The sequence below is a fragment of the Hakea prostrata genome, chromosome 10 (assembly GCF_041222555.1).
Source record: "Hakea prostrata isolate BN-2017 chromosome 10, UWA_Hpros_2, whole genome shotgun sequence".
NCBI classification, from domain to species: domain Eukaryota; kingdom Viridiplantae; phylum Streptophyta; class Magnoliopsida; order Proteales; family Proteaceae; genus Hakea; species Hakea prostrata.
This window is the reverse complement of record NC_142609.1, coordinates 3,155,769-3,180,000: the sequence shown is the minus strand read 5'-3', so window position 1 is coordinate 3,180,000 and position 24,232 is coordinate 3,155,769. Positions and strand designations below refer to the sequence as shown.

General features: G+C 36.9%; 4 protein-coding genes across 4 annotated transcripts in view; 2 read left to right on the top strand and 2 right to left on the bottom strand.

Moving 5' to 3' along the window:
• The window catches only part of LOC149001496 (uncharacterized), a 7,444-nt gene extending 2,231 nt beyond the window's left edge, over positions 1-5,213 (bottom strand). The window contains exons 1-4 of the mRNA XM_089137709.1: positions 4,939-5,213; positions 4,572-4,721; positions 3,317-3,391; positions 3,110-3,222 (exon numbers count right to left, since the gene is read on the bottom strand). Of these exons, the coding sequence (XP_088993835.1) occupies positions 3,110-3,222; positions 3,317-3,391; positions 4,572-4,629 (246 nt within the window). The 5' untranslated portion in view covers positions 4,630-4,721; positions 4,939-5,213. The remainder of the gene's footprint in view (positions 1-3,109; positions 3,223-3,316; positions 3,392-4,571; positions 4,722-4,938) is intronic.
• A 2,905-nt stretch (positions 5,214-8,118) lies between these two features.
• On the top strand, positions 8,119-11,366 carry LOC149001495 (Alpha-L RNA-binding motif/Ribosomal protein S4 family protein). Its single transcript, XM_089138941.1, has 5 exons — positions 8,119-8,195; positions 9,163-9,305; positions 9,521-9,628; positions 10,692-10,766; positions 10,940-11,366. The coding sequence occupies exons 2-5, from the start codon at positions 9,172-9,174 to the stop codon at positions 11,169-11,171; spliced, it is 549 nt and encodes a 182-aa protein (XP_088995067.1). The 5' UTR covers positions 8,119-8,195; positions 9,163-9,171; the 3' UTR covers positions 11,172-11,366.
• Positions 11,367-12,287: 921 nt separating this feature from the next.
• On the top strand, positions 12,288-14,327 carry CP33 (chloroplast RNA-binding protein 33). Its single transcript, XM_089138879.1, has 4 exons — positions 12,288-12,860; positions 12,947-13,048; positions 13,518-13,826; positions 13,918-14,327. Exons 1-4 carry the CDS (start codon positions 12,420-12,422, stop codon positions 14,044-14,046), a joined length of 981 nt encoding a protein of 326 aa, XP_088995005.1. The 5' UTR covers positions 12,288-12,419; the 3' UTR covers positions 14,047-14,327.
• Positions 14,328-17,261: 2,934 nt separating this feature from the next.
• On the bottom strand, positions 17,262-20,267 carry LOC149001493 (uncharacterized). Its single transcript, XM_089137054.1, has 3 exons — positions 19,454-20,267; positions 18,140-19,309; positions 17,262-17,599 (listed from the first exon to the last, which is right to left on the bottom strand). Exons 1-3 carry the CDS (start codon positions 20,265-20,267, stop codon positions 17,262-17,264), a joined length of 2,322 nt encoding a protein of 773 aa, XP_088993180.1.
• Between the last annotated feature and the right edge of the window lie 3,965 nt (positions 20,268-24,232).

The window sequence follows — 24,232 nt, the reverse complement described above, 5'->3', positions numbered from 1 at the left end:
GATTCACAAAGTAATAGAGTGAATGGGGATTCACTCTAAAACTACAAGGATTGAAGAAAAGGTCATAACAATGGCATGGGACCTTGCTCATAATCACAGAGGTAGGTAGAGAACAATGAGAGAGAGAGAGAGAGTAAATCTAGTGAGAGTGAGCGATTACCAACCTTGAAGAAGAAGATTCGACAGAAGAACTTTGGCGAATGGTTGAGGATCTTCCAAAGCTTCAAAGAGAGTGCTAAGAGGTGCTTCTCACTTGCAGGCAGTTTTGGGAATCAATATAAAAACCAGGGAACCAACAACAGTGCTCAAAAACAGACATTTTTTTGGGGGTGCTCAAAAAAAGCCACTCACACACCAAATTCTGATTGAGCTTCCTTCAGGCAGCTACAACAGTCATCTCTAAAAAAAGCAGCTTCAGTTGGTGAAGTGGCAGATAGTTTGGTGTGCAAGAATTCTGGAAAAGCTGCTCAAGAACAGTAACCACAGACATGATCTTTATAGAAAGGGTAGTAGAGGTCAACCCCTCACAAGTCATCCTTGTTGATAAGCAAGAGGTCAAATTCATGGCTAGTATTTTAGTAGAATAGCAGCAGATAGTAGCTGAAGGACCGGTAAATGCAGAATCCAAAATCCTTCCAGATGACTCTTGAAACAACATTATAGACCAGATTGATTTTGGTTTTCAGAGCTCCGGATCCCATATGACAAAATAGAAAATAAATAAACCAAAGACAAGATGATGAGAAGAAGAGAGAAAGGAAAAGAACATGAACAAGAAGAGAAGGTGACAATGGGAGAGACTGCTAAGAGAGGCACAACATCCTTGAATTCTTTCCCCCTCACTGACTATTATAATAAAACAAGCAAATTCTAGGAAGGAAAACCTTCCTAGCTAATCACAACATAAATGGTAAGTAAACAAAGCAGATAAAACTATCCTGTAATGTAGCAGTTTATGATGCTCGGACAGAAAAGTTACTATGACCATGTAATTGACTCATATGTACCCCCATGGTACATATAGAACAAGTACCCTTAGCTGGCTATTGTGGTAGCCGTACTAGTACGAGAATATTAACACAACCTGATTCAGCAAACCAGATAAAGGAGTCATCTTTTGAGATCCACTGTTGCATATGTTTGCCCAAAGTAGCACATCAAATGGATTTGTCTGCTTTTGGGCTGCATTCCAAAAGATGGGTCACTCATCCACAGGTCATGGCATCATGAGAGAGAGGGTCACTGATCTATGATAGGCTTTATAACAGGCATACATAGTTTAGTGTGGGCTTTCTGAATCTATTTATCATATAATCAAGACACATCTACACTTTCTTTAAAAAGGCCAACCTAGTGACGAAGGTTCCCACACAAGCAGAGTCCTGGTTGGAGTTTTTCTATGCAGTCTTACCCTATCAATTTTTTGCCCCACCCCAATCTTTATTATATGAAATCCAAACCAGTAAATGTAGGACACCCCACCCACAACTCAAATCAGGTTTTCTTGTGGAAAGAGATTTGCTGGCCATCTGATTTACCTTCCCCCCCCCCCCCCCCTCAAAATGGAGTCTGTAAACTCAGCCTAACCACTGGAGAACCGTTGATAGCCAAACTTGGTGTAACTTTCATGATAACAAGCTTCACCCACCAAGATAAAGCAAATGGCCAAAATTTTTATTTCATTTGCACCTGTTTAAGGTAGAGTGCAGCACCAGTAAATAATGTAACCAGTAGGAATACGGGGAAAAAAACAGAGGCACCTAGGCAACAACTAAATAGAACACTAGACACCAAAGAGAATCAATTCGAAAAGTGTCACATACGGCATGCGAAATGTAGGGATTTGATTTCAGCCGTTAAGTTGGATGAACATTATCACCAACAAAATTATGATCAGGCCACCTCACAACTGAGTCTTTCCACAGTACTTGCAAGCTTTTTTGAAAATGTGGGGATCTTTAACTAACAGGCAACGTTAAACCCTACAATATTCTATTATGAAGCTAAAAATGATTCAGTTCTCAAAGTCAGCCCACGGTGCCCACCTAGACCAGCAAACCATGGGACTGTGATCCCACTTAATTCATTGAATATTTACAAGCTTGGGATAGCAATAAGTAGGTTAAATGAGTCTTCACTATACCATATGGTGAGGCTTTACTGGAATTTCGGTTGGCATAGGTTTCTTTTGCCGGCATGCGACAGCTTAGTTGCAACTTTGGGAATTTCAAAACAAGAATTTATTATGGGAACCAAGGGCCAGCCTATATTTCACTCCTTTGTCAATCTTTTCTCAAAATTATTGCCAGGTTGAGCCTTTTCTTAACCCAAGGGCTGGCTCAACCTGATATATTGCCATGGCAACAGGAAACCAGGGTGTGAAGATACAACTTTTGGTGGCTGAGCTGCTATTTGAAACAATTGCATATGGTGATGACGGCATAGAAAATTACCTTCCCAAATTCCCCAGATCTTTGGGTTCCCAAGAAAATTATCTTGGAGAATATCTACGTAAAGACCACAGGCAGGTTGGAGATACAAAATTTGTGTTTGGATTTCTGTCGCACTTTTAAGTTCCATATAAGTATTTTTTTTACTTCAGCCCTTATTTTTTTCTGTAGTCTTTTCTGTTATTAGTAGTGTATCCTATGCCTAGTATCTATTTTCCCTTTCAAGAACTCCATTTTACCTATTTTTACAAAGGAAGAGGAAACCTTCCCAAATTCAAATTAACAAAGGCATCAGATAAAAGGCATAAACATCAAGCAAACCAAAGCAATGACCCCTCAATACGTAGTCTACATGCTAGTTATTGGAGTATTGAAGCACTCAAATAAATTGTTCCACAAGATACTAAGTTGAAAAGAAATCTCAGAAGATACTACAAACAAACATTGCCATCTGCAATCTTCTTGGGGTTCTTATCCTGTGAAATTAAAATTTGATATGACTACAATTTAAGTAGTGCACGCTTACAATTACAGAAGCTTTTTTCCTATGTATTTTACTATAACATGCATTGGCCATATTTGATTGGAGAAACAAGTAGAATAATGCATGTCAAAAGCACATAATGATCCAACACACAGAGTAAATGTTTCACAATTACCTCCACCTCCTTAGAATTCAAATTCCCAATGGCCACCTCCTTAGAATTCAAATTCCCAATGGCAATATAGTAATCAGAAGATGCGGAAATCTTCTGTTGGATTCTACCGTTTCCTGTCAGTAAAATTGCTTACATTACTACATCCGTCCCATATACTAGGAAACTGGACAGTATGGGGAACTCAAATTATCTCAATATTGATCTTACCATGAATTATATTCCATAACAAGGTGATATTAGGATATGATGGCTCCTCAATCCATTCAACTAGGCTTTCTTTACCTGCATTGTCACATTACAACAGATAAGAAAAAAAATTATACAACATTGTAGTTATTGAAAACATATACAGCATCTAAAATCCCATCGTACTTTTTATCTAGCTTATGGAAGCAAAATTATAGAACAATGCACCTCAGGTGCAGGAAGTATTAATATCACGCATTCTTATATCCCTACCTGTAAATGAAAATGTCAATCATAATCAAAGAAAACCAAAAAGGCTATTTTGGTTCCTTTCTTCTTGTTCTTCCCCTTTTCCCCTTTTTTTTCCCCCTTCCTCTTCTTCTCCCCTGCTGGAAGTATGTGTGCTGTGGGTGAGGCTGCTGGGCCTTGGGTTTGGGGATTGTATGTTAGTATAGCACTTTATGATGTGCACTTAAGCTTCCAGGTCAAACTTACAGTTCAGTTTACTGGTAAAGCAAATTGGTGTCTTCAGGAATCAGGCCAAGATGGCCAACATAACTTCACAGACAATCCTTCTGGGCTCAGAGAAGGCACTAACAGTACGCACACAACATGTCATCCTATACATTAGGTACATACACGATGAAAAGCAGATTCTAATTCCTATGCAGATATGAATTCCTTATTCCTCATGATGACTTTTATTGGACTCACCATCCTGTACCTCTGTATGACTTAACTCGAACGGGTCCTCCTTTTTGGGAAATCCAGGCCCACAGAAATCACAGATAACGCATAATATTCTGGATATTTGTGAGTTACATATGCTTGGCTGATCCAGTTATAATTAGAGTCCAGGCTCTTTTCTCAGGCATTAGCTTGGTTCTGCTATTAGACGGACTCACTGGCAAGCAGAAGGTAACTCGATACATGTCATTGGGCGTATCTCCTTCTGAAAGAGAATACCTTGGAAACTATTCATCTTTTAAGTTGGCTGATTCCTCTATTCTTCAATGAAAATATTGTACCACAAAAGATGAAGATCCATAGCTTTTTGGTGAACGAATTAGTTAAGAGTGAAGCTATAATAGTTTAACATGATGGTTATATCCTTATTTACAGTCGTTTCCCCCTTTCCTTTTTCTCAGTGTTCATACCTATGAACGAACGCATTGGAAACCAAAATGACGACTATGATCACAGATTCAATTTTCAGACGGTATTTATTACAAATAAAATGAGAGAGTAATCTAATATCTGTGAAGAGGAAACCAACCGTCCTCGGCAAGCAACTCGAGCCGCGATTCCACAATACACCAGATTTTCAGAAGCATCCCCTTGTGTTGTGGTGGTTCAGCCCTGGATCTCGTTCTTTTGAGCTTAGTTTGATTTTCAGGTATGTCGACCGTATGAAATCAAGATCGATCTGAGAAATCTCCCAATTTACAAGTCAAGAATCATTTCTCTAATCGTTAAGAATGAATGAATGCATTAATTTAAAGCTAGAAACCATGCTAATCGATGCAAACCAACACCTCAAGAACCGAAGCATATCACAAGATACTCTCGATCCTTGAATACTGGAAACCCTACCTACCAGAATGAAAAACTCCAAATCAGTAAACTAAGAATGGAATGCATACCTTCTCAAGCTATTGATCCTCTCAAACACCCGCTTCCGACCTAGTTGATCAGCTTGGTTGCTTGAGTTGCTGGGGGGTTTCTGTGCGAGAGAACTCCGGAACTCCATGATCAAAATCTCTAAACCTCTCTCTCTCGCTCGCCCTCTCTCTCTCGCTCGCTCTCTCGCTCTCTCTCTCTTTCTCTCTCCCCCCAAATCAAAGACCTCTTCAAATGAATAGGTGATGACAACCCTCTCTTTAGCTCTTCCACTTTTAATTTAGAACCTTCGATCACAGCTGCCCTTGTAGATGAAAAAATCCTGCTTTCTCATTTCAAAAGCGTTATCTTGTCTTTTCAAAATTCAAAAAATGTTACCGTTAGAAATGCTTTTTCAAAATTACTTTCCCATTTGTGAGAGTTACTTTTATCCCACTGCCGGCACTGTTTGTTTCAGTGGAAAACAGGGCAATGATGAACAATTTTCATGTTTGTACTCTTCCATTAACACGTGGAACATGCTTAGTCTCGCAAGTTTGGGCTGGCAAATGTATTTCGTATAACTGTTAAATGGATTAGTGTGTTTTCTGATCCATTTGTTCTAACTAAACTCCTTTGGAAGCTTGAAGCAAAGGTTTTTCTACTTGGGTTCTTATGCTTGACTTTATTAAGTTGCACGGTTGCAACTTGTTTGTTGCAGCTTCACAATTTAGAAATAGCCTATCTAGTGGAACAAGGTTTATGTCCCTTCCAGTTCCAAATCCTGCAGTATTTCTTTTTTTTTTTTTTTGGTAATATCCTGCAGTAGTTGAAGTCTAATATGTATTTATGTATTGTGACATTTTTTTATTATTGCATGATTGGCTTATTATATGGAGGACAAAAAATTATAGATATAAGTTGACTCTAACAAAAATAACAACAATAAGTATTATCCCAACTAAATGTGGTCGGCTACATGGACTCTTGCCTTCCAAATCAATTCAGTTTGAATTATGTTAGATACAAGTCTAAGCTATGCAGATTCCTTCTTATCACTTCTCTTCTTTATAATTAGGTATTCTTTTTCTTTCTCAATTTACTTATCACTTCTCTTCTTCACAATTAGGTAATCTTTTTCTTTCTCAATTTATTTATTGTTTTTCTTTTTCTCATTTTTTTTTGTTTTTCTTTTTATTTGATTTTATATTGTGAATAATAATAGTTAATAGCTACCTACTATTGGTTTGCATCTCCTACCTTAAAAAAAAAAAAAATTTTGATTTGCATATTCTACTAAAGAAAATTTTGGTTTGCATCTAATTTTTTTATGGTTTAAGTAATGTGTATATATATATATATATATATATATATATTGTATTATTGTTTTAATTTACCTATATTTTGTCTAAAAAAATCATTATCAATAATTTTCCCCCCAAAATGTGTAGGCCCCACAAAATATGTGTAGGATATAATAAAATAATTCAAAAATGGGAACCCCAATGGGTCTTATAAGGGCCCACACTGCGAAAAAGCATAAGTGCTTCCCCAACGAGGAGGATATCTGGACTTTCATTCTTCGGCCCCCCTAATGTTGAATCTTGGTTCTGTCTTGACAAAGTCTACGAAGAAATACAATATATGATTGTTACACACATAAGATCTTGATATGGAATGATAGATTGCTAAGTATCTTCAGTTAATATAGAAATGTGGATCATGAAGATTGCACACTGAGATGGCTGAAATCTTCATTTGAAAGTTTCATCTTTTGGTATGATATCTTTGAGGGTAATGGACATTCATAAATTAATATTATTTATAACATCTTCGTTCTTTTTCCATGAGTTCTTTATGTCAATTTTTGTGTGGCTAAGTGTTAGGGGAACATATTTGTAACAGGGAGATTATCTAGACTCATATATTTAAAAAAATTTATGTGCAATATTCGTTGCTCGCTGCTGCCAACATTGATGATTGGGCCACGTAATCAAAATAAGATCGAACAGTTGAGAATCAATAGAGGGATTTATTTGTAATTTTCTTGTACATTTTAAGGATTTAAAGTTTACTAATTTACAAACTAGACCCCTCATTTACCTTACTCCCAAAATCGTAATTTTATTTTGCCTCTCAAGAACTTCACTGCCAAACTTCCTGCTTTGCCACAGAAATTGGTGCCTATGAATGCCATCACAGCTTTTAATTACAGATTGATTTGTGTTTCTTGATTTCTCTTCTTTTTTTCCCCCTCTCTTTCTAATTTGTCTCTCGTCCTCGTTAAATATTGTATAGAACTTTGGTCTGCGAATGATAACTCCCTTGCTTTTTCTTCATTGTTTAGTTAACTTTCTCAAGGCTCTGCTCTTTTGTTTCCGTCTTTGAGTACTTGGTGGTGGCGAATTCCAGTCGTCGGCAATTGACTGAAATGCTCGGTCTTTTTCCAGAACGCGAATTCAAGAATTAAAATTCGTCTATCTTGTAATTACAGATCACTAAATTTTGCAATTTTGGGATCTGGAAACTAATGTGGAACAATGGTTTGAAGATATTGTGTGAAAAATTCAATAGAAAGAATTTAGAAGAAAACCGGTTACAAGCTAAGGTTTCAGTTTTACATAAGCCATGGAATGGAATGAAGTCGAGCTGCCTAATGCACTCAATGGGCACTAATTTCATCTGCATTTTTTCAAACATAATTTTCCTCAATTTTGTGGCTTTTTTCCAGCACATTAAAGATTATCTCCACCTTCGAATCAATTCCTCATCAACAGAACCATCTAGCTTGTATAATGGACATTTATCTCTGACCTTGTGAAGCGGAATGCTCGATTGCCTTGCAAGAACTCCCAGATAGTCAGCATGGATTCCCCTAATAACGCTGCCACCAAGCTCTACATCTGCTAGTTTATATAAACTTTCCTTCCGGAAAATCGATTGATTCACCGGAGACGAGGGCGGCTAGGGTTTTCAAATCGGGGAAATTTTTTTTTTCTTAGTTTACTAGGATTTTTTGGGTTTGATTCTGTAAATTCAGCTGCTAGTGGGGTTGTCTTTGTAAATTTTAAAAAAATCCTTTTTACGAGACCAGTTCATTACCTTTCTGCCCCTTCTGATAACCGTAGGATTAGCATTTGACACGTGTCTAGAAAAAAAAAGCCTGCGCGTATATCAATCCAACTTTACCCTAATAGGTGTTAATATTCAATCAAACTACAAAAACAAAGCTTGGCGAAACCGAAACGCTAGTTGCTCTGCTTCTTCAACCAGTGACAACCAGCGGCGAGTGTGTACCAAGGTGAGCCTCCTTCGTCTTCTCCGTTTTTCTTCTAGATTTAACGCTTGACAGCCATGGCTAAAGATTCCTCCGGCTTTCTCTAGGCTATTCTTGGCAATATTCTTCTATGTTCATATCATTCTTCCTTCTCCTTGTCTCGTTTACTTAAGAGGAATTAAATCACTTGAGAATGAATATTTTTGTCTGTCTGAGCAAATTCCAAGCCTTCTGGGTTGCATAATTTCGATTTTTTTTTTATCGGTATGGTTGCCTGAGTGCATTCTGCTTATATGTTACGACGTGCGATCCGTAATTTTGATGTTGCGACCTTTATTTTATGAAATTTATGTGCAGTCTCTTAATCCCGTTCTGAGATATATCAGCAGTTTGTGGTTCATCTTTAGAATGTTATCGTGTTCTGAGATTGAATGACTTTAACTGAAACTTGATATATTTAACTTAAATAAACTCCTTGGAAGAACCATTGTTGTTTCTGACATTGGAATGATGCATTTTTTTTAAATCGTTGATTGATATTTGTATGATGTAATTTCGATGATAGGTTTTGGATTGTAAAATTGGATTGGAATATGGATTATGCCGGTATTTACTTTGTCTGTTACAATTTATTTTGGAATGTGGATGCAGGCATTTTAGGTTTTTATTTTCCAATGTATGTTTCTATTTTGTTCAACGTTAGACGTACAAAGTTGTACTCTGTTTTCAATTTTTTTTGTTTAAATGTTTTGGTGACATTCTTGAAATATTTGACCATCTCATCCTCAACCATTTAAAACATGCCCTTACCAAACACATGTTTTGGCTGTTTCTATTTCAACAATGGATATGGCAACATCAACCCTGTATCTTTTCCCTCTACCCAGGTTTTTGTAAACTTATCTCTCAACTCGCTCTTCTCTTTGCTTGCTTTGCGTTCACTATGAGAGGGTATGTTTGCTGTAATAGACTAATTCCACTTTTGCTGTAGGGAGCAACCATGAGAAAGCTCAAGTTCCATGAGAAGAAGCTTCTGAAGAAGGTGAATTTTTTAGAATGGAAGAGGGAAGGTGGGCACAGAGAGGCCTTTGTTATGCAACGTTACCATGTAACTGGACGGGATGACTACAAAAAGTAATTTGTTCTACTCTCTAGTGATTTTCTCAGTTCTATTATTTGATTGTGTTTTGAAACTCCAGTCATTGTTCACAATTTTTAGAGGAGGAAAAGGACAGTGGAGATTATTTGAGTTATGGGTTCACAAAATTATACCACTTGTTCAGTTCTCTTGCCTGTTATATTAGATCTTAAAGAGGATCAATGGGTTTAATGCTTCTTTTGTATTTCAGATATTCAAGTATATGTAGAATGGTGCAGAAACTTGTTAACATTATGAAGCAGATGGACCCACGAGATCCTTTTCGGATTGAGATGACTGAAATGCTCCTGGAAAAGCTGTAAGTTTTTCTTAGTTTACTAATGAACTCGCTAAACATAAACTTAATGTGTAAATGTTAGTTTTTTGGAGTTCCAGTTTCTTATCCTTTGGTTTTTCAATGCTAATTCTAATTTCTTTAGTTTACTTTATTTTATTGTGAAATATGTTCTTTGTCACTTCAAACACCCTTCCTCTTTGACTGTAAACAAAATGTGTGTATTTAGAATTGAGAAACGAAAGGAAACGACCAACTAACTTTCCTCACAATAATTTCAAACTTTAAGGCTGAGTCTTTTTTAACTGGCTTTGTTGCTCACTTCTTGAAATCCAAGGTGCCATTTGTGTGAGACTGGAACTGTAATCTGTCTAATCCCTGCCTCCAATAGACAAGAAATCAGATGAGGGAACCGAGAGAACAATGGGATCTCAAATGGGCGATCAATTTCCTTGGTTGAAGTAACAAATAAAAACCAAATTGTGTAACCGGTTGAAGCAGCAATAATCTTGATGTGGTAATCTTTGAGAAATCAATATGACTATCATTTGAAAGAAACCCCAGCAGCTTGCAGTGCTCTTGAGATCAATTTGAAGAGATTAGGGCTTGCAGACTCTTTGTTATTAAGATCCTGTACTTATCATATTAGATGCTTACTGCCAGACTGAAGACTGGATCTTAATGTTCTCATTGTATTTATCTGTTGGCCCATCACCTGCAGGCTAATCGGATCAATCATAACTAATTGGTCTGCACCGCTAGTTCAATCCTAGGTCTTTAAACAGTCTGCATTGCCTCCTAGTCTGGCATAGTAGGTGATTGGTGAGGCACCCTCATAAGGTTATTAGGTCAGTTCATGTAAGATGACTTCTTCCTTCTTGTTTTTGGATAAAACAATAGATTGTGGCAGACAACCTGATTTTTCATTTATGTTTACTTGTTACTTGATGCCATTGCAACTTTACACACAAACACAAAGTACATCAAAACACTTGAACTTGCTTAATGTCACTGTCAAAGTTTCAATTAGTCCATACTTACCCTTTTCCCCATAAGTTGTTCTGAGATATTTTCATATAAATGCCAGGTATAATATTGGCGTGATCCCATCCAGAAAGAGCTTGGCCTTGTGCGATCGCTTGTCTGTGTCATCCTTTTGCAGGTATGCATTTAGATTCTACTATTTAGTCATCCTCACCTGGTGCCATGATTTGAAGGATATTCTATTTTGTTTTCCGTCTCCATCTTTTAGCAATGTCTATTATCAGCAACCTGGTCTGTTATGCTGTTATGCTGTTATGCTGATATAGCTTTTTCTAATTTATATGTTTGCAGGCGCAGACTATCAACTGTCCTGGTGAGGTTAAAGTTTGCAGAGCACTTGAAAGAAGCAGTAACATATATTGAACAGGGGCATATCAGAGTGGGTCCAGACACAGTTACTGACCCAGCCTTTCTGGTGACGAGGAACATGGAAGACTTCGTCACATGGGTAGATTCATCAAAGATAAAGAGGAAGGTGTTAGAATACAATGAGAAGTTGGATGATTATGATGCAATGAACTGAGCATACGGGTTATTTCATCTCTTTGAGTGGTCCTGTTATTGTTCCACTTACAATGTTACGGTTAGTTGATGAGGCTACTGGCGACGAGTGAGACGGGTTTTACTGTATGCCCTGCATTGAATATGTTGAGACCATGATGTAAGAAATGGTTGAGGCTATGCACAATTCAATTTATGCATTGTAGCATTCAGGTGATTCCTATAGCCATCAAAGTTGTAAAAAGGGAGAGGGGAGGGGAGGGGAGGGGGGAAAGCTTCTCTCAAGTTGGTTGCCCAAAACTATTGATTTTCTACCGACAGCTATTGTGTCAGTGCATTCATACTGCCATTTCATCTTTTTCTTAAACGTGGAGTTCATTGGTTTCAATTAGAAATACCATCTAGAAAGTTTAGTTTTTGGTATGTTGTTATCATATGAGCTTATCCAAGATTCAGTCTCCATTGATCACATTATCATGCTTGTGTTATCAATGTAAGATGAGAGTTCTAGAATTACTTATTGGAAGAATGCAGAGTTGGTTACAAGTATGAGGATTATACCATTATAGGCTTTTTGGACATACTCTTTGAGAACTTGTCAAATGATTTCCCAGCTGCTGCATTCTACATGTGAAGCCCTTCTTTCACCCCCCCGTGCTGCCCACTGTTACAGGCTTCTAGCAATCAATTGTGTCTCTACATAATTGATAACACTAATTAAATCGAGTTTTTTTTTTTTTTAAGTTATCTCATACTAGGATGGTCTCATCTAATCTAATCTTTTTTATCTTATTCATGCGAGTCGATTAATGAATGGTTTCATTTTAAATTTACTTCTAACACTACTACTATTGAAGCCGAACCATTCATAAATTGTAAACCACAAATTGGGAAAAATTGATCTGCAATTCAGACGTGTTGCCAATGGTTGAGATTATGTTTTGCTTTCAAATTTCGATCTTGACCATTGGCTTCCCAAATGTGTGGATTGTGGTTTGAAAAAATTTACGGAAAGAACTGTTACGAATTCGAAAGTATGTTTTCACACTTTTTAAAACGGACGGCCGAGATCGTGTCAGTCGATCTGATATATATAAGCCAAAGGAAAGGCATCTTATCCAATCTTCTTTGGCTCGTCTGAGTTCTTCGTCGAGTTTCCGTTTCTAACGACTTCACCAATTTGATACTCTCATCAACAGAGGAGTGACTGTCTCTCGGATTCAGGGTCACTAAAACCATATTCTTCCTTGAATTCAAATCTATCATTGGAATGGCTGCCACAGCGACCTCTAGCAATTTACCTTCAGCTCATCTCCATGACCGAATCAGCTTCTCTTTGGACAGACTAGCCCTTAACATCACAGTTCCATCGAGCAAGACACCACAGTTTCTCAAAATCAAGTCCAAGAACCCCAAATTACCTCTTCTCCCCCTCATCTCTCGTTTTCAACATCACCTCTGTTGCGCTTCATCAGCCCTCGACAACGAAATCCCCGAGGATGATATCGAAGTAGAAGAAGAAGAAGAAGAAGAAGACGAAGACGAAGAAGAGGACGAAGAAGTAGAAACAAAGGCTATAGAAGGAGACGAGAAGCAAGAATCATCAGCTGTCGAAGAGAGGAGACTATATGTTGGGAACCTACCTTTCGCTATGACTTCTTCTCAACTGGCGGAAGTCTTCAACGAAGCTGGTCGAGTTCATTCTGTAGAGGTTTGAGCACTTGCTCCTTTCTTCCTTTTTTTGTTTATCCTTGAGTTCCCATCTTCTTCCTCCTTACTTGTTTCTTTATATTTTAGATTATCTATGATCGAGTAACGGACAGGAGCAGGGGATTTGCATTTGTGACAATGAGCAGCGCCCGAGAGGCCAAAGAGGCGATCAGTATGTTTGACGGGACTGTAAGTATCTGAAATTTCAATCCAATTCAATTCAATTCGGTGCTGAAGATATAGATTTTACGTGCATACACAAATTCTGTGAATAAAGAATGGGAGACTGGGTTATAGGAATTTGGCACCTTCTCCTTTAAGGTTTAGTTTTTGATGATGAGCTGCCCAAGTCTCTTAACACCTAGGTCATTAAATGCTCCAGTCATACCCATTGTGCATCTCTTTGCATACCTGGGTTGCATCTATTTGGTGCAAATGATGCAAAGCTTTTGATGATGAGCTGCCCAAGTCTCTTAAAACTTGGGTCATTGGATGCTCCAGTAATACCCACTGTGCAGCTCTTTGCATACCTGGGTTTCATCTATTTCGTGCAAATGGTGCAAAGAATTATAATATTTGGCATTTGGCAATCTAGATTTCCTTAATTAATTGTATGGTTGTTTTTGTTGGTTTTGCAATGGATGGATTTGACTTGCAGCAAGTAGGAGGGAGAACTGTGAAGGTCAATTTCCCAGAAGTGCCAATGGGAGGTGAGTGGGAGGTAATGGGACCAAAATTCATCAGTAGTTACAAGAGCTTTGTTGAGACTCCTCACAAGATATATGCTGGCAATCTTGACTGGGCCATCACTTCCCAGGGCTTGGAAGATGTATTTGCTGAGCAGCCTGGACTAATGAGTGCCAAGGTCATCTGTGATCGGAACACTGGCAAATCAAAGGGTTATGGATTTGTCTCCTTTGCTTCTGCTGAGGATGCTCAGTCTGCTCTGGATGCCATGAATGGAATGGTAAGCTTCACTTAGCAAGTTGCAATTTAAGCATCTCAACTGTTGATTTTGTTTGTTTGATATGGATTTACCTGATTGAACATGCAATTAGGAGGTTGAAGGGCGACCCTTGCGACTGAGTCTAGCTATAGGAAGAACCACACCTGCATCCCGATATGTAGAAGGTAGTGAAGCAGATCTTCATGGCAATGAAATGCAATCTAGCATCAGTGCCTATTGAAGTGAAGATTGCAGCAAGAGAGTGAGAGACAGCAATGTGAAACACAAGAATTGCCCATCTTAGCTCATTGTATTCCTTCTGCTCCTGTGGCTGCATTTGTCATGAGACATTGTGAGATCAGCATTTGCATTTGCATATATATATATAAGGTAGGCATTGTTGGTTGTAGTTCTCTTTGTGAGATGAGTTGTTTAAGAACTTTCGGCTTTATGACACTGAATAAGTCTTTGCTTATTTGCTTCATAATTTCATGGGCTTCTGATGGAGGTCTTTCACTTTTCCTTTCTCTTTCCTATGTGTGTTTTTCTGCCATATACCCTTTGAACTGGGCTGATGAAGTTTCTTGCATGTTTTCTTTAATTCCTTCGGCTTCTCATTCTCTATCTTTACTCTCCTTCCCCACCACATAATTATATGTATTAATGGGGATCTTGGGGTCCAATTTTGTTTCTTAAATTAAAATGAAGGTGTTTTGAGATCAGATTACTCAAATTGTCGTTTTTAGATCAGAATAGTGAAAATGGCCGGGAAATTCACCTAAGCAGAAGGCTCCTGAAACTCTTTTGAGTCAATTCAGAAGCAGTAGTTCCTTCTTTTGCTGCATTGAAAGAGAACACTTTAAACTCTTCCAGGATTGATGCTAATGGAATGCCTTCCAAGGAACAATCGATGGAAATCAAGCTAGAAGCAATAGATGCCACATTATCAACTTCAACACTTGAAAACAGGGAAATAGTTGCCATTCAGCATCTTCTTTCAAGCCTTATAAGCCTACTTTAATCATACACTGATACATGAAAGGTTATCAGGGGGATTCCTTTCTCATTTTATTAAGGCAGGTCATGCTTCAACCAAATGTGTAACAATGCCACATTTCTTCTTATATTGTGCAACAAACATATGATTTGGGATCTCTAAGCCCTTCTTTATTCATAAACAAATTTTCAGGTTAAACAAAAGAATTATTACTACTTGAATATGAATCACATTGAATAATCAAATCAAAGGAAAAGAGAATGCTACCTGACTGTGAATGTATGTGGCGTGCAGCCCCTTGATCCAGACATAGTGCCTCACAAAATGACTTCATCAAGAATTTTCGTTTTCCTTTAAAAGGCATGACATGCCCTTTTGCATAATATTTTGTTTGGACACAAGGAGCTACGTGTCACATGTAAGTGATATATCCGAGGGACCTTGCTTCAGTCCTGCAATACGTTTCGGTCCGTCGGATCGAAATTTCGCTTGACTGTTATTGTATGACTGAAGCAATTTTGATACCCGAGTAGTATTCTTTCTCACTTAAATGAATTAAATAATGTTGAAAACTTGTTGAGGAATCTGTACGAACACTTGAAAGATTGTTGTAATCACGATACTTCGTCAGAGCTGAAACGTATCAGAGGTACTTTCTTTAAGGTATTTAGACACCCCGATTTGTGCAATACGGGTTTCAAGTGTGTCTTTACTCGAAGATCAGTCAGCCCAAACCAGAGAGAGAGAGATCATTAAGGAAACAAATCACATTCTCCTGTACGTAGGTTGCAGAGATCAACCAAACCACGTAAATTATGTCTCTTTCTGTTTCCCACCTTTTTTTTCTTTTCTTTCTCTCTCTCAATCACTCAAAAACGTATCCCTCTAACCCTAACTCATGACTTTTAACACTCTTTGTATATATGCGATACCACAGAATTTTCTCCTAAAAAAAAACACCGACCAAAGAAAATAAATATCACAGCTTTTCTACCACAAGAAGAAATACATCACAGCTATACTTTCATGCCAATAGTCAAATCTGGCGTTTCAAAAATTAAAACTGCAAGACAAGATAATGCCCATTTGGATGCCCTCCTTCACTTCTTTGTCCCAAATTTTTTTTTTTTGGGGTAAATTTTTTACTTGTTAGTCACGTTCAATTGATTTCATTGCAGTTTCTCATTAGTCCGTGCTCAGCTACATCAATGATAGATGGACTTTGAATTCAGATGTTATTCGGTTCAGAATTCATGAACTGAGTTTGTATTGATTTGAGCTGGATTTCGAATAGATCAGTTAAAATCAATCTGGTTCTGGTTTATTCGTATTGTTACTAATCGAGCTGATTTGATTACAAACCATTTTAGTGTTTTCCCACTGATAAGATTTGGGATTTCAAATTTGATTCCAAGAATCAGAATTGGATCAATATTCTGGATTCAGAACTTATCAATACTTTCGTTTGATCCTTGTATGAAAAAAAAAAAAAACCAGGGCTAGAATCTAGATTGATGGAACACAAACACACCAATTTCGGAGCGAAAGTCGTACTGATTTTGATCCAATTACTCATTGTCTTGACCATGTCAATTTCACTAAGTCCGTTTAAAATCTCAGTCAGTATCAAGTGAAAATCATTAAGATCTTTAATTTGCCCCTCCCACGAGTTAAGTTGTAATAAGAGTCAACAAGGTCTCCCACAAAAAATATTCATTTTCATTTCAATTATTTTAGTATGTTTAGGACAAAATTTTCTTTGTCAACGTAGAGTCTAACTTATCAATAAAGCTTAATTCGTTAAAATCTTGGGTCATCATCTCAAGGCCTTTTTGAATTATCAACACCATAATTTAGGACCTCAGAAAATTTCTGACCTGTCCCCAATAAATAAAAATTTCCAAAAATTTTATTTAAGAAACTAATCATATTGAAGGACTATAGTTATTTGTGACCTTCCGCAAATTGTAAAGGGGTTGCATTTAATTAGGAAATTTTCCCATGCATGAAGGAGGACATTTTATGAAAATATCTCATTAGTCTATGATTCCATGAAACTCCATGAATATGTCTTCATCAGTGAGTTGAGTATACCATCTCAACAACTTTCCTTGAATTGTCTTGAATTGGTGCAACTCCCAACTCATTCCTATGTAATCATTTGCACTCTAAGTCGAAAACTTAAGGCTCAACATCTACAAACTATTGACCATTCTAAAAATCAAATTCCATGTTTTTTTTTCTTCAATACAAAACATAATATGCATAAAGTTTCAACAAGGAATATAGGCATCTGCACCTTTTTCTTTCCTTCCCTTCTTGCCCCATATGTGAATACAAAAGCAAAATTCAATTGAAGAAACAAACTAAAAATACTTCAAAATTCAACAAGAAAACACTTTAGCCATCTACAATCCACTTCTATAAGTCTTTCTGGATTTGAATATATTACAATGTGCCTAATTTCCATGATGAACTCGTGTAGGAGGGTTGCAATCACGGTTTGTAAGACTTGCTAGTTTAAGAGACACGAATTGCATGGTTGGACGAGATTTTGGATTGTTGGGCAAGCATGCAACTCCAAGCATCATTAACACCTTCAGGTCTTCTGCTGCCAATTGTGTTGGTGGTGGGAGACGTGGGTCTAATACATCCTTGAGTACTATATCTTTTGTGTTTACCAACAACAATGAAGAGATAAGTTCTCTTGGATGCTTTCCCATAATTGTCTCCAATGTCAATACCCCAAAACTATAAACATCACACTTCTCCGTTATAACCATTGTAAAAGCAAGTTCTGAAAGGGGGAGGAAAAATGAAATACAAATTTAGAGTTTTCATATAATCATATAGAAACAATCATATTATTAATTCAACTCATATGCAAGATTTTAAGGCATAAGCCATTGTGGATACCTCAACTTGACTACTCTGTTTCCTAATAGCCCAAATGATTTTTTTTGTTCAAAAATGCTATCAAAATAAACTTCATTTTTATGTAGGTTTATTTGTTAAATAATTGGGTTTCAAGAACATTACTTGGACATATTCCAAGTGATTTTACAATCAAATAAACATCACTTAACTAGTTTTAAAATATTGACAAAAGAAATTAATTGCAATTTTTACTTTAGTAAAAGTGAAGAGTAATGTTGCTTCTAAAGTAGGGATGGGATCGGTAATTTTAGAAATGTAGGGGATGTGCACTTAATTCTAATATAATCAGATAATATCTAATTTACTCTTGAACTTTTGGGGTGAAAATAATTGAATGGTTAAAACATCATCAACCTTCTTAGAGTCTTAAGTATGGAAAAGGCAGCATTTGGTAACATACCTGGAGCAATATATCCATATGTGCCTGCAAGTATAGTGCGGTTAGATGAACCAGGATCTAGAAATCTAGAAGTTCCAAAGTCTGCAACATGAGCTTCAAAATTTGCATCCAACAAGATATTGTTGCTCGATATGTCCCGATGAATTAGCGGCGGTGTGCAATCATGATGCATATAAGATAAAGCATGAGCAACCCCTTTGATGACATTCACACGTTTTTTCCAATCCAATTCTACAACTTCTGCTTCAATTCCAAGAATATAAGCTAAGCTTCCCCTTTCTATGTATTCATAAACTAAAAAGTTACACCGTGGATGAGAACAAAACCCATAAAGTTTCACAATGTTTCGATGCCTTATTCTTGTTAATACATGTATCTCATTAGTAAAGCTTTGCTCATGGCCTTTCACTTCAACTTCTAGGCGGTGTAATTTTTTAACAGCAACTACTTTCCCCATAGGAAGCATTGCTATGTAAACACTACCATAACCTCCGGTGCCAATGCAATATTTGATATCAAATTCCTCTGTTGCTTCCATGATATCACTATATGCAATTGTTCCATCAAAGTTCCATATGGAAAATATATCTCCATTTTGTTGTGTTCTTGTTGTATCAGTGACAGAAATTATTGACCTTTGGCGGATGATGAAACGGAGGATAACAATTACCAATGCAACCAGTATGATGCCAGAAAAAGATATAATAATGGAGATCTTGACAAGCGTTTTCTTACTGGTTTTACATGGGATATTGTAATAGTTACTATACAAACCTTTATTATTCTTGAATGACTCTAGTCGAATCTTCCGAGCTATGTCATCCGAAACAGGACCCTCCAAATCATTGTTGGATAAATCAATATCTGTGTATAATATAGTGCCACCAACTTCCACTATTTGTTTAGGTATTTGACCACTCAGTTTGTTGCACGAAAGATTAAGTAACTGCAGCTGAGCCAAATCACCAATTTCGATAGGGATCAAACCAGCAAACTCATTGTTACTCAAGTCTAGCCCAACTAGATTTGTCAAATTCCCAATTTGTATAGGTATAGAACCAGAAAGCTTGTTATCTCTTAGGTTAAACCAAGTGAGATTTTTAAGGTTTTCTATCTCTTGAGGTATTGAGCCATTGATCTTATTGGCAGAGAGGTACAACCGATCAAGCTGTATGAGATTTCCTACCTCTGGAGGTATCAAGCCATTGATCTTATTGGCGAAAGGTTCAACCAGTTCAAGATGTATGAGATTTCCTATCTCTGGAGGTATCGAGCTATTGATCTTATTGGAAGAGAGGTTCAACAATTCAAGATGTATGAGATTTCCTATCTCTGGAGGTATCAAGCTATTGATCTTATTGGCAGAGAGGTCTAACCATTCGAGATTTTTGAGGTTTCCTATCTCTGGAGGTATTTTACCATTGATATTATTGGTAGAGAGGTCCAACCATTTGAGATTTTTGAGGTTTTCCATCTCTCGAGGTATCTGGCCACTGATGCTATTGACTGAGAGGTCTAACTCAGTGAGATTTTTGAGGTTTCCTATCTCTGGAGGTATTTTACCATTGATATTATTGGCAGAGAGGTCCAACCATTTGAGATTTTTGAGGTTTTCCATCTCTCGAGGTATCCTGCCACTGATATTATTGAGTGAGAGGTCTAACTTAGTGAGTTTTTTGAGATTTCCCATCTCTGGAGGTATTGACCCATTGATCCTATTATTTGAGAGGGAGAGCACTTCGAGTTCGGAAAGCATACCAATGTTTCCCGGGATGGTTCCCCAAATGTCATTCAAACGAAAATCCATGTACTTCAGACATTGGAAAGAGGAGAAATTGAATTGATCGAGCTTTGCACTTACAGAGAGGTAACTATATGATAAGTCTATCATTGTAACTCTTCCTCCTGCACTACAAAGTATCCCGTCCCACATGGTGCATATGCTCGTATCATTTGCAGTCCAAGAATAAGGAAAGTTGCCACCACTAGCCACCCAATCTTGTAGAGCCTTCGCTTCTGGTGGTGATGATTCAGTCGATAGAGTTGCTATTGTTGCAGGCAATACAACAATGGTGAAAGAAGCCCACACAAAAACCATTTCTCTGACAAATGTAAGGAAGGATGCCATGGGAACAATTAACAATTGGATTCTGATAATCAGTTTGGTTTTCCCAACAATATGTATGAACTGTTATCAAACTTAGACTTTCTTGCCTAGCAGAGGTTGAGAGTAAGAGTCTCGTGTTTCACTGTCGAAATTGCAATCAAGGACTCAAGATGGGATCCATATGACTGCCTCTTTTGAATTCTTCTTTGACGTGTTTGAATGATTTCATAGTTGTTTGTCATACCAAGAATCAGAATTGGATCAATAGATCTGGATTGAGAAATGGTCAAGACAGATCAATCAGATAATGTTTCATCTGGTCTTTATACGAAGAGAACTAAGGCAAGAATCTAGTTTGCCAATGGTAAGTTAGTCAAGCGGTTAACAATCCAAACTCCCATGGGAAGGTCTACCCATCCAGGTGCATATATATTAATAATATTCTCCCTCCCCATAATATCAATTCGTCAGCTCCAAAAAAAGAATCTAGTTGGATGGGAACACGAAAGATCACCTTTGGAGTGAAACTTAACCAGTTTTGATCCAATCACTTATTCTCTTGTCCAATTCAATTATACTAGTTCCATTTAAAATCTCAATCATTAAAAAGTAAAAGTCCTTAATTAAGGTCTTTTGCCCTTCCCGCAAGGCAAGTTATAATTAAAGTCAACAAGGCCTCCACAAAAAAACATTCTTTTTTCGTTCAATTAAAAAGTCCTTTAGGCCTTCTGCCCTTTCCCGCAAGACAAGTTGTAATTAAAGTTAACAAGGTCTCCACAAAATGACATTCTTTTTTCGTTCAATTCTTTGGTGTGTCCCACACAAGACTCTTTAGTCTTGTTTGTCATTGTAGAGTATAAATCATCAATAAAGCTTCACTTATTCAAATCTTGGGCCATCATGTTGAGGCCTTTTCGCATCATCAACCCCATAATTTAGGGCGTTTGGCTTCAGTGTTGTGCAATAACTGAGCTACGAATGGTGAGTAACAAAAGTTGTGGTTGAGATTCGATTTCAACCACTCATTTTGCTGTCTTTATTATTATTATTATTATTATTATTATTATTATTATTATTATTATTATTATTATTATTATTATTATTATTATTATTATTATTATTATTATTATTATTATTATTATTATTATTATTATTATTATTATTATTATTATTATTATTATTATTATTATTATTATTATTATTATTATTATTATTATTATTATTATTATTATTATTATTATTATTATTTATTTTTTTATTAACTACACCGATTGTGACAAAAAAAAAAAAAAGAAGCAAAATGGCTTGGTCGATATCAAAATCTCGACCGTAGGCAGCTTAATGTCGCTCATTTATTACGTAGCACTGAAACACGATCCTAATTTAGGACCTCAGAAAATTCTTGACTTACTCCCAAAAAATACAAATTTCCCATCGCCATTTGAAAATTTTATTTTAGAAACTAAATATAAAAGTTACGAGACTAGAATTATTTGTGACATTGCGCAAATTGTTAGGGGGATGCATTTAATTAGAAAATTTTCTAATGCATCTAAGTAGGACATTTTTATGAAAATATCTCATTAGTCTATGGTTCCATGAAACTTTAAGAATATAATTTGGGTAAATTTCATTTAGACCCCCCTAGGTTTGGTCTAGGTCACTTGTAGTCCCCAAAAAAAAAAAATCCCTTTGCATCTAGCTCCCTAGTGGTTTCAGGAAATGATCAAATAAGGACATTCAATTGGTTAATAGAAACTGTTAATTTAGTAAATTGTATGACAAAAATACCCCTATGTCCTTTTGGGTTTTTTTAACTATTCTTTTAAAAGGGGAAGAAAGGGGGCTTATCTAACTAAAAGAGGGGAGCATAATCCTCTACCCTAACCAAGAAGGATCATCGCTCCTCAAACCCTAGGTCAGAGAACACTTACAAATATTGATAACAAAAAGAGAAATCCCTGGAAATCTCAGTTACAAATTAAGAAATGACTTGGCTAGAATTTCAGAACCACTCCAATATAGCTACCATAGATGACCTTAACAGTAGTTACAGATCACATCCATCTTTTGGCATGGAAGGGTCTCTGGTAACCCTTAAAAATAACAACAACTTTTTTTTTTTTTTTTTTGGTAAAGAGAGCTTTCATTCCAAACAGCAAGAAGGGGATGGACCTCCAACAGGCTAGAGGCCCATAGTAGAATATGACCACTCAGTCTTCCGTGCCAAAGTGAGGGCCTTCTGGGCTAGGGAATGGGCAATCCCATTATCCTCCCTAGAAAAAAAACAAGAAAGAGCAAGACTCAAATTTCTTGTACAATACCAAAATATCATCCACAATGGGGGCAACTTCTAACGGAGGCACAAGGGCAGGTTGACCACATAGAAGATGAATTAAATCCTCGCAATCTGAGTAAACAGCAACACTGGGTACATGATTCTGAAGGGCACACCAAAGAGCAGCTCTCACCGCCAAAGCCTCACCTGTAAGAACATGATCAAACACAGTGGGTTCTGAGAAGGCCTTCAAAATAACAGCAACTTGGAAGCGTGAGGATAAGCTGGAATATGAAAGAGAATAGGCCGCATACTGACAACTCTGGCGTGGCTAACCAATTGGTTCAAATTTCAAGAATCAAGATTGGTTTGATTTGAGCTGGATTTGGAATGGATCTGATAAATTGATTCCCAGTTCTGGTTTATTCATATTGTTATCAATAGAGCCAGATTTGATTACCAACATTCTGACTTTTCAAATGTCCTATTGATAAGATTTGGGATTCAAAAGTTTGATTCCAAGAATCAGAATTGGATTGATATTTCTAGATTCAGAACCAGTCAAGACCAATAGTTGGATATTTCAAGTAATCCCTATTTGAAGAAAACTAGGGTTAGAATCTAGATTGATGGAACACAAAGACCAACTTTGGAGTGAAACCAAACTAATTTTGATCCAATTAGAGTGGAAGTCCACAAGGTCTTTTGCCCTTCCGGCAAAGCAAGTTGTAATTAGAGTCAACAAGGTTTCTGATTAAAAATATTATTTTTCATTCATATTTTGGCGTGTCATAGACAAGACTCTCTTTTGTCATTGTAGAGTCTAAATCATCAATAAAACTTCACTCTTTAAAAGTCTAAGTCTCCAATAAGCTTCACTCTTGTTATATTAGGCAGTTTTTTATGATGGTTTTCAGATTCCGTAGCAAAATGACTGTCGCAATTACCCCTTTTCTTGTAGTGAATATCAAGGTTCCCTATTTGTGCAGGTATTGGACCACTTTGTTGTGCGAGAGATCAATTAACTGCAGCTGAGCCAAATCACCAATATCCAATTTGTATAGGTCTCGAGCCAGAAAGCTTGCCATCTCTTAGGTACAAATAAGTGAGATATTTGAGGTTTCCTATCTCTTAAGGTATTGAGCCACATATCTTTAGAGAAGTCCAACCAATTGAGATTTATGAGTTTTCGTATCTTTCGAGGTATGGAGCCAATGATCTTATTGGCAAAGAGGTTTCTTTTTGAAACTAACATCTTTGTTGGATTTCAGAAACTTATTAAGTTTTTGTTTTTGTTCAGGCTCTACCAAGTTGGCATTGGGCTTATTGGAATTAACAGATTGGTTCCTAAGTTGGTTCCTCTCTTCTATTTTGATCCAAATCACAACATTGTCAAAGGCCCAGTCCTTCCTCTTCTGTTTCATTGAGACCTTGAAGGCACTCAAAGATGAAGGAAGCTTGTGTATCAAAGCACTGGTCCCAAAGGCATATAGAAAAATGATATTCTCTTTTGCGGATTCCTTACTAATACTTAATACTTGTCTACTTGGTCAGAGATGTTACTCCTATCGACCATTATAAACTCTAGAAATTTTCAACCACAAACCTCAAGTTACCAACGTCTTCAAGAGTACACTTCTTGACTAATGCCTCCTAGATTTCATAAACAAATTCATAAGAGATATACACATTGTTTTAACTAATTTGA

What these genes read in the sequence shown, in the direction of transcription:
- LOC149001495 (XM_089138941.1), top strand. Translation starts at nt 9,172, where the DNA reads ATGAGAAAGCTCAAGTTCCATGAGAAGAAGCTTCTGAAGAAGGTGAAT. An exon ending in GAAATGCTCCTGGAAAAGCT is followed by an intron (nt 9,629 to 10,691) that starts GTAAGTTTTTCT and finishes TATAAATGCCAG; the next exon opens with GTATAATATTGGCGTGATCC. An exon ending in TCTGTGTCATCCTTTTGCAG is followed by an intron (nt 10,767 to 10,939) that starts GTATGCATTTAG and finishes ATATGTTTGCAG; the next exon opens with GCGCAGACTATCAACTGTCC.
- CP33 (XM_089138879.1), top strand. Translation starts at nt 12,420, where the DNA reads ATGGCTGCCACAGCGACCTCTAGCAATTTACCTTCAGCTCATCTCCAT. An exon ending in TCAGTATGTTTGACGGGACT is followed by an intron (nt 13,049 to 13,517) that starts GTAAGTATCTGA and finishes TTTGACTTGCAG; the next exon opens with CAAGTAGGAGGGAGAACTGT. An exon ending in TGGATGCCATGAATGGAATG is followed by an intron (nt 13,827 to 13,917) that starts GTAAGCTTCACT and finishes ACATGCAATTAG; the next exon opens with GAGGTTGAAGGGCGACCCTT.
- LOC149001493 (XM_089137054.1), bottom strand. Translation starts at nt 20,267, where the DNA reads ATGGCATCCTTCCTTACATTTGTCAGAGAAATGGTTTTTGTGTGGGCT. An exon ending in AGAGATAGGAAATCTCATAC is followed by an intron (nt 19,310 to 19,453) that starts ATCTTGAATTGT and finishes GAAATCTCATAC; the next exon opens with AGCTTGATCGGTTGTACCTC. An exon ending in ATATGGATATATTGCTCCAG is followed by an intron (nt 17,600 to 18,139) that starts GTATGTTACCAA and finishes TCCCCCTTTCAG; the next exon opens with AACTTGCTTTTACAATGGTT.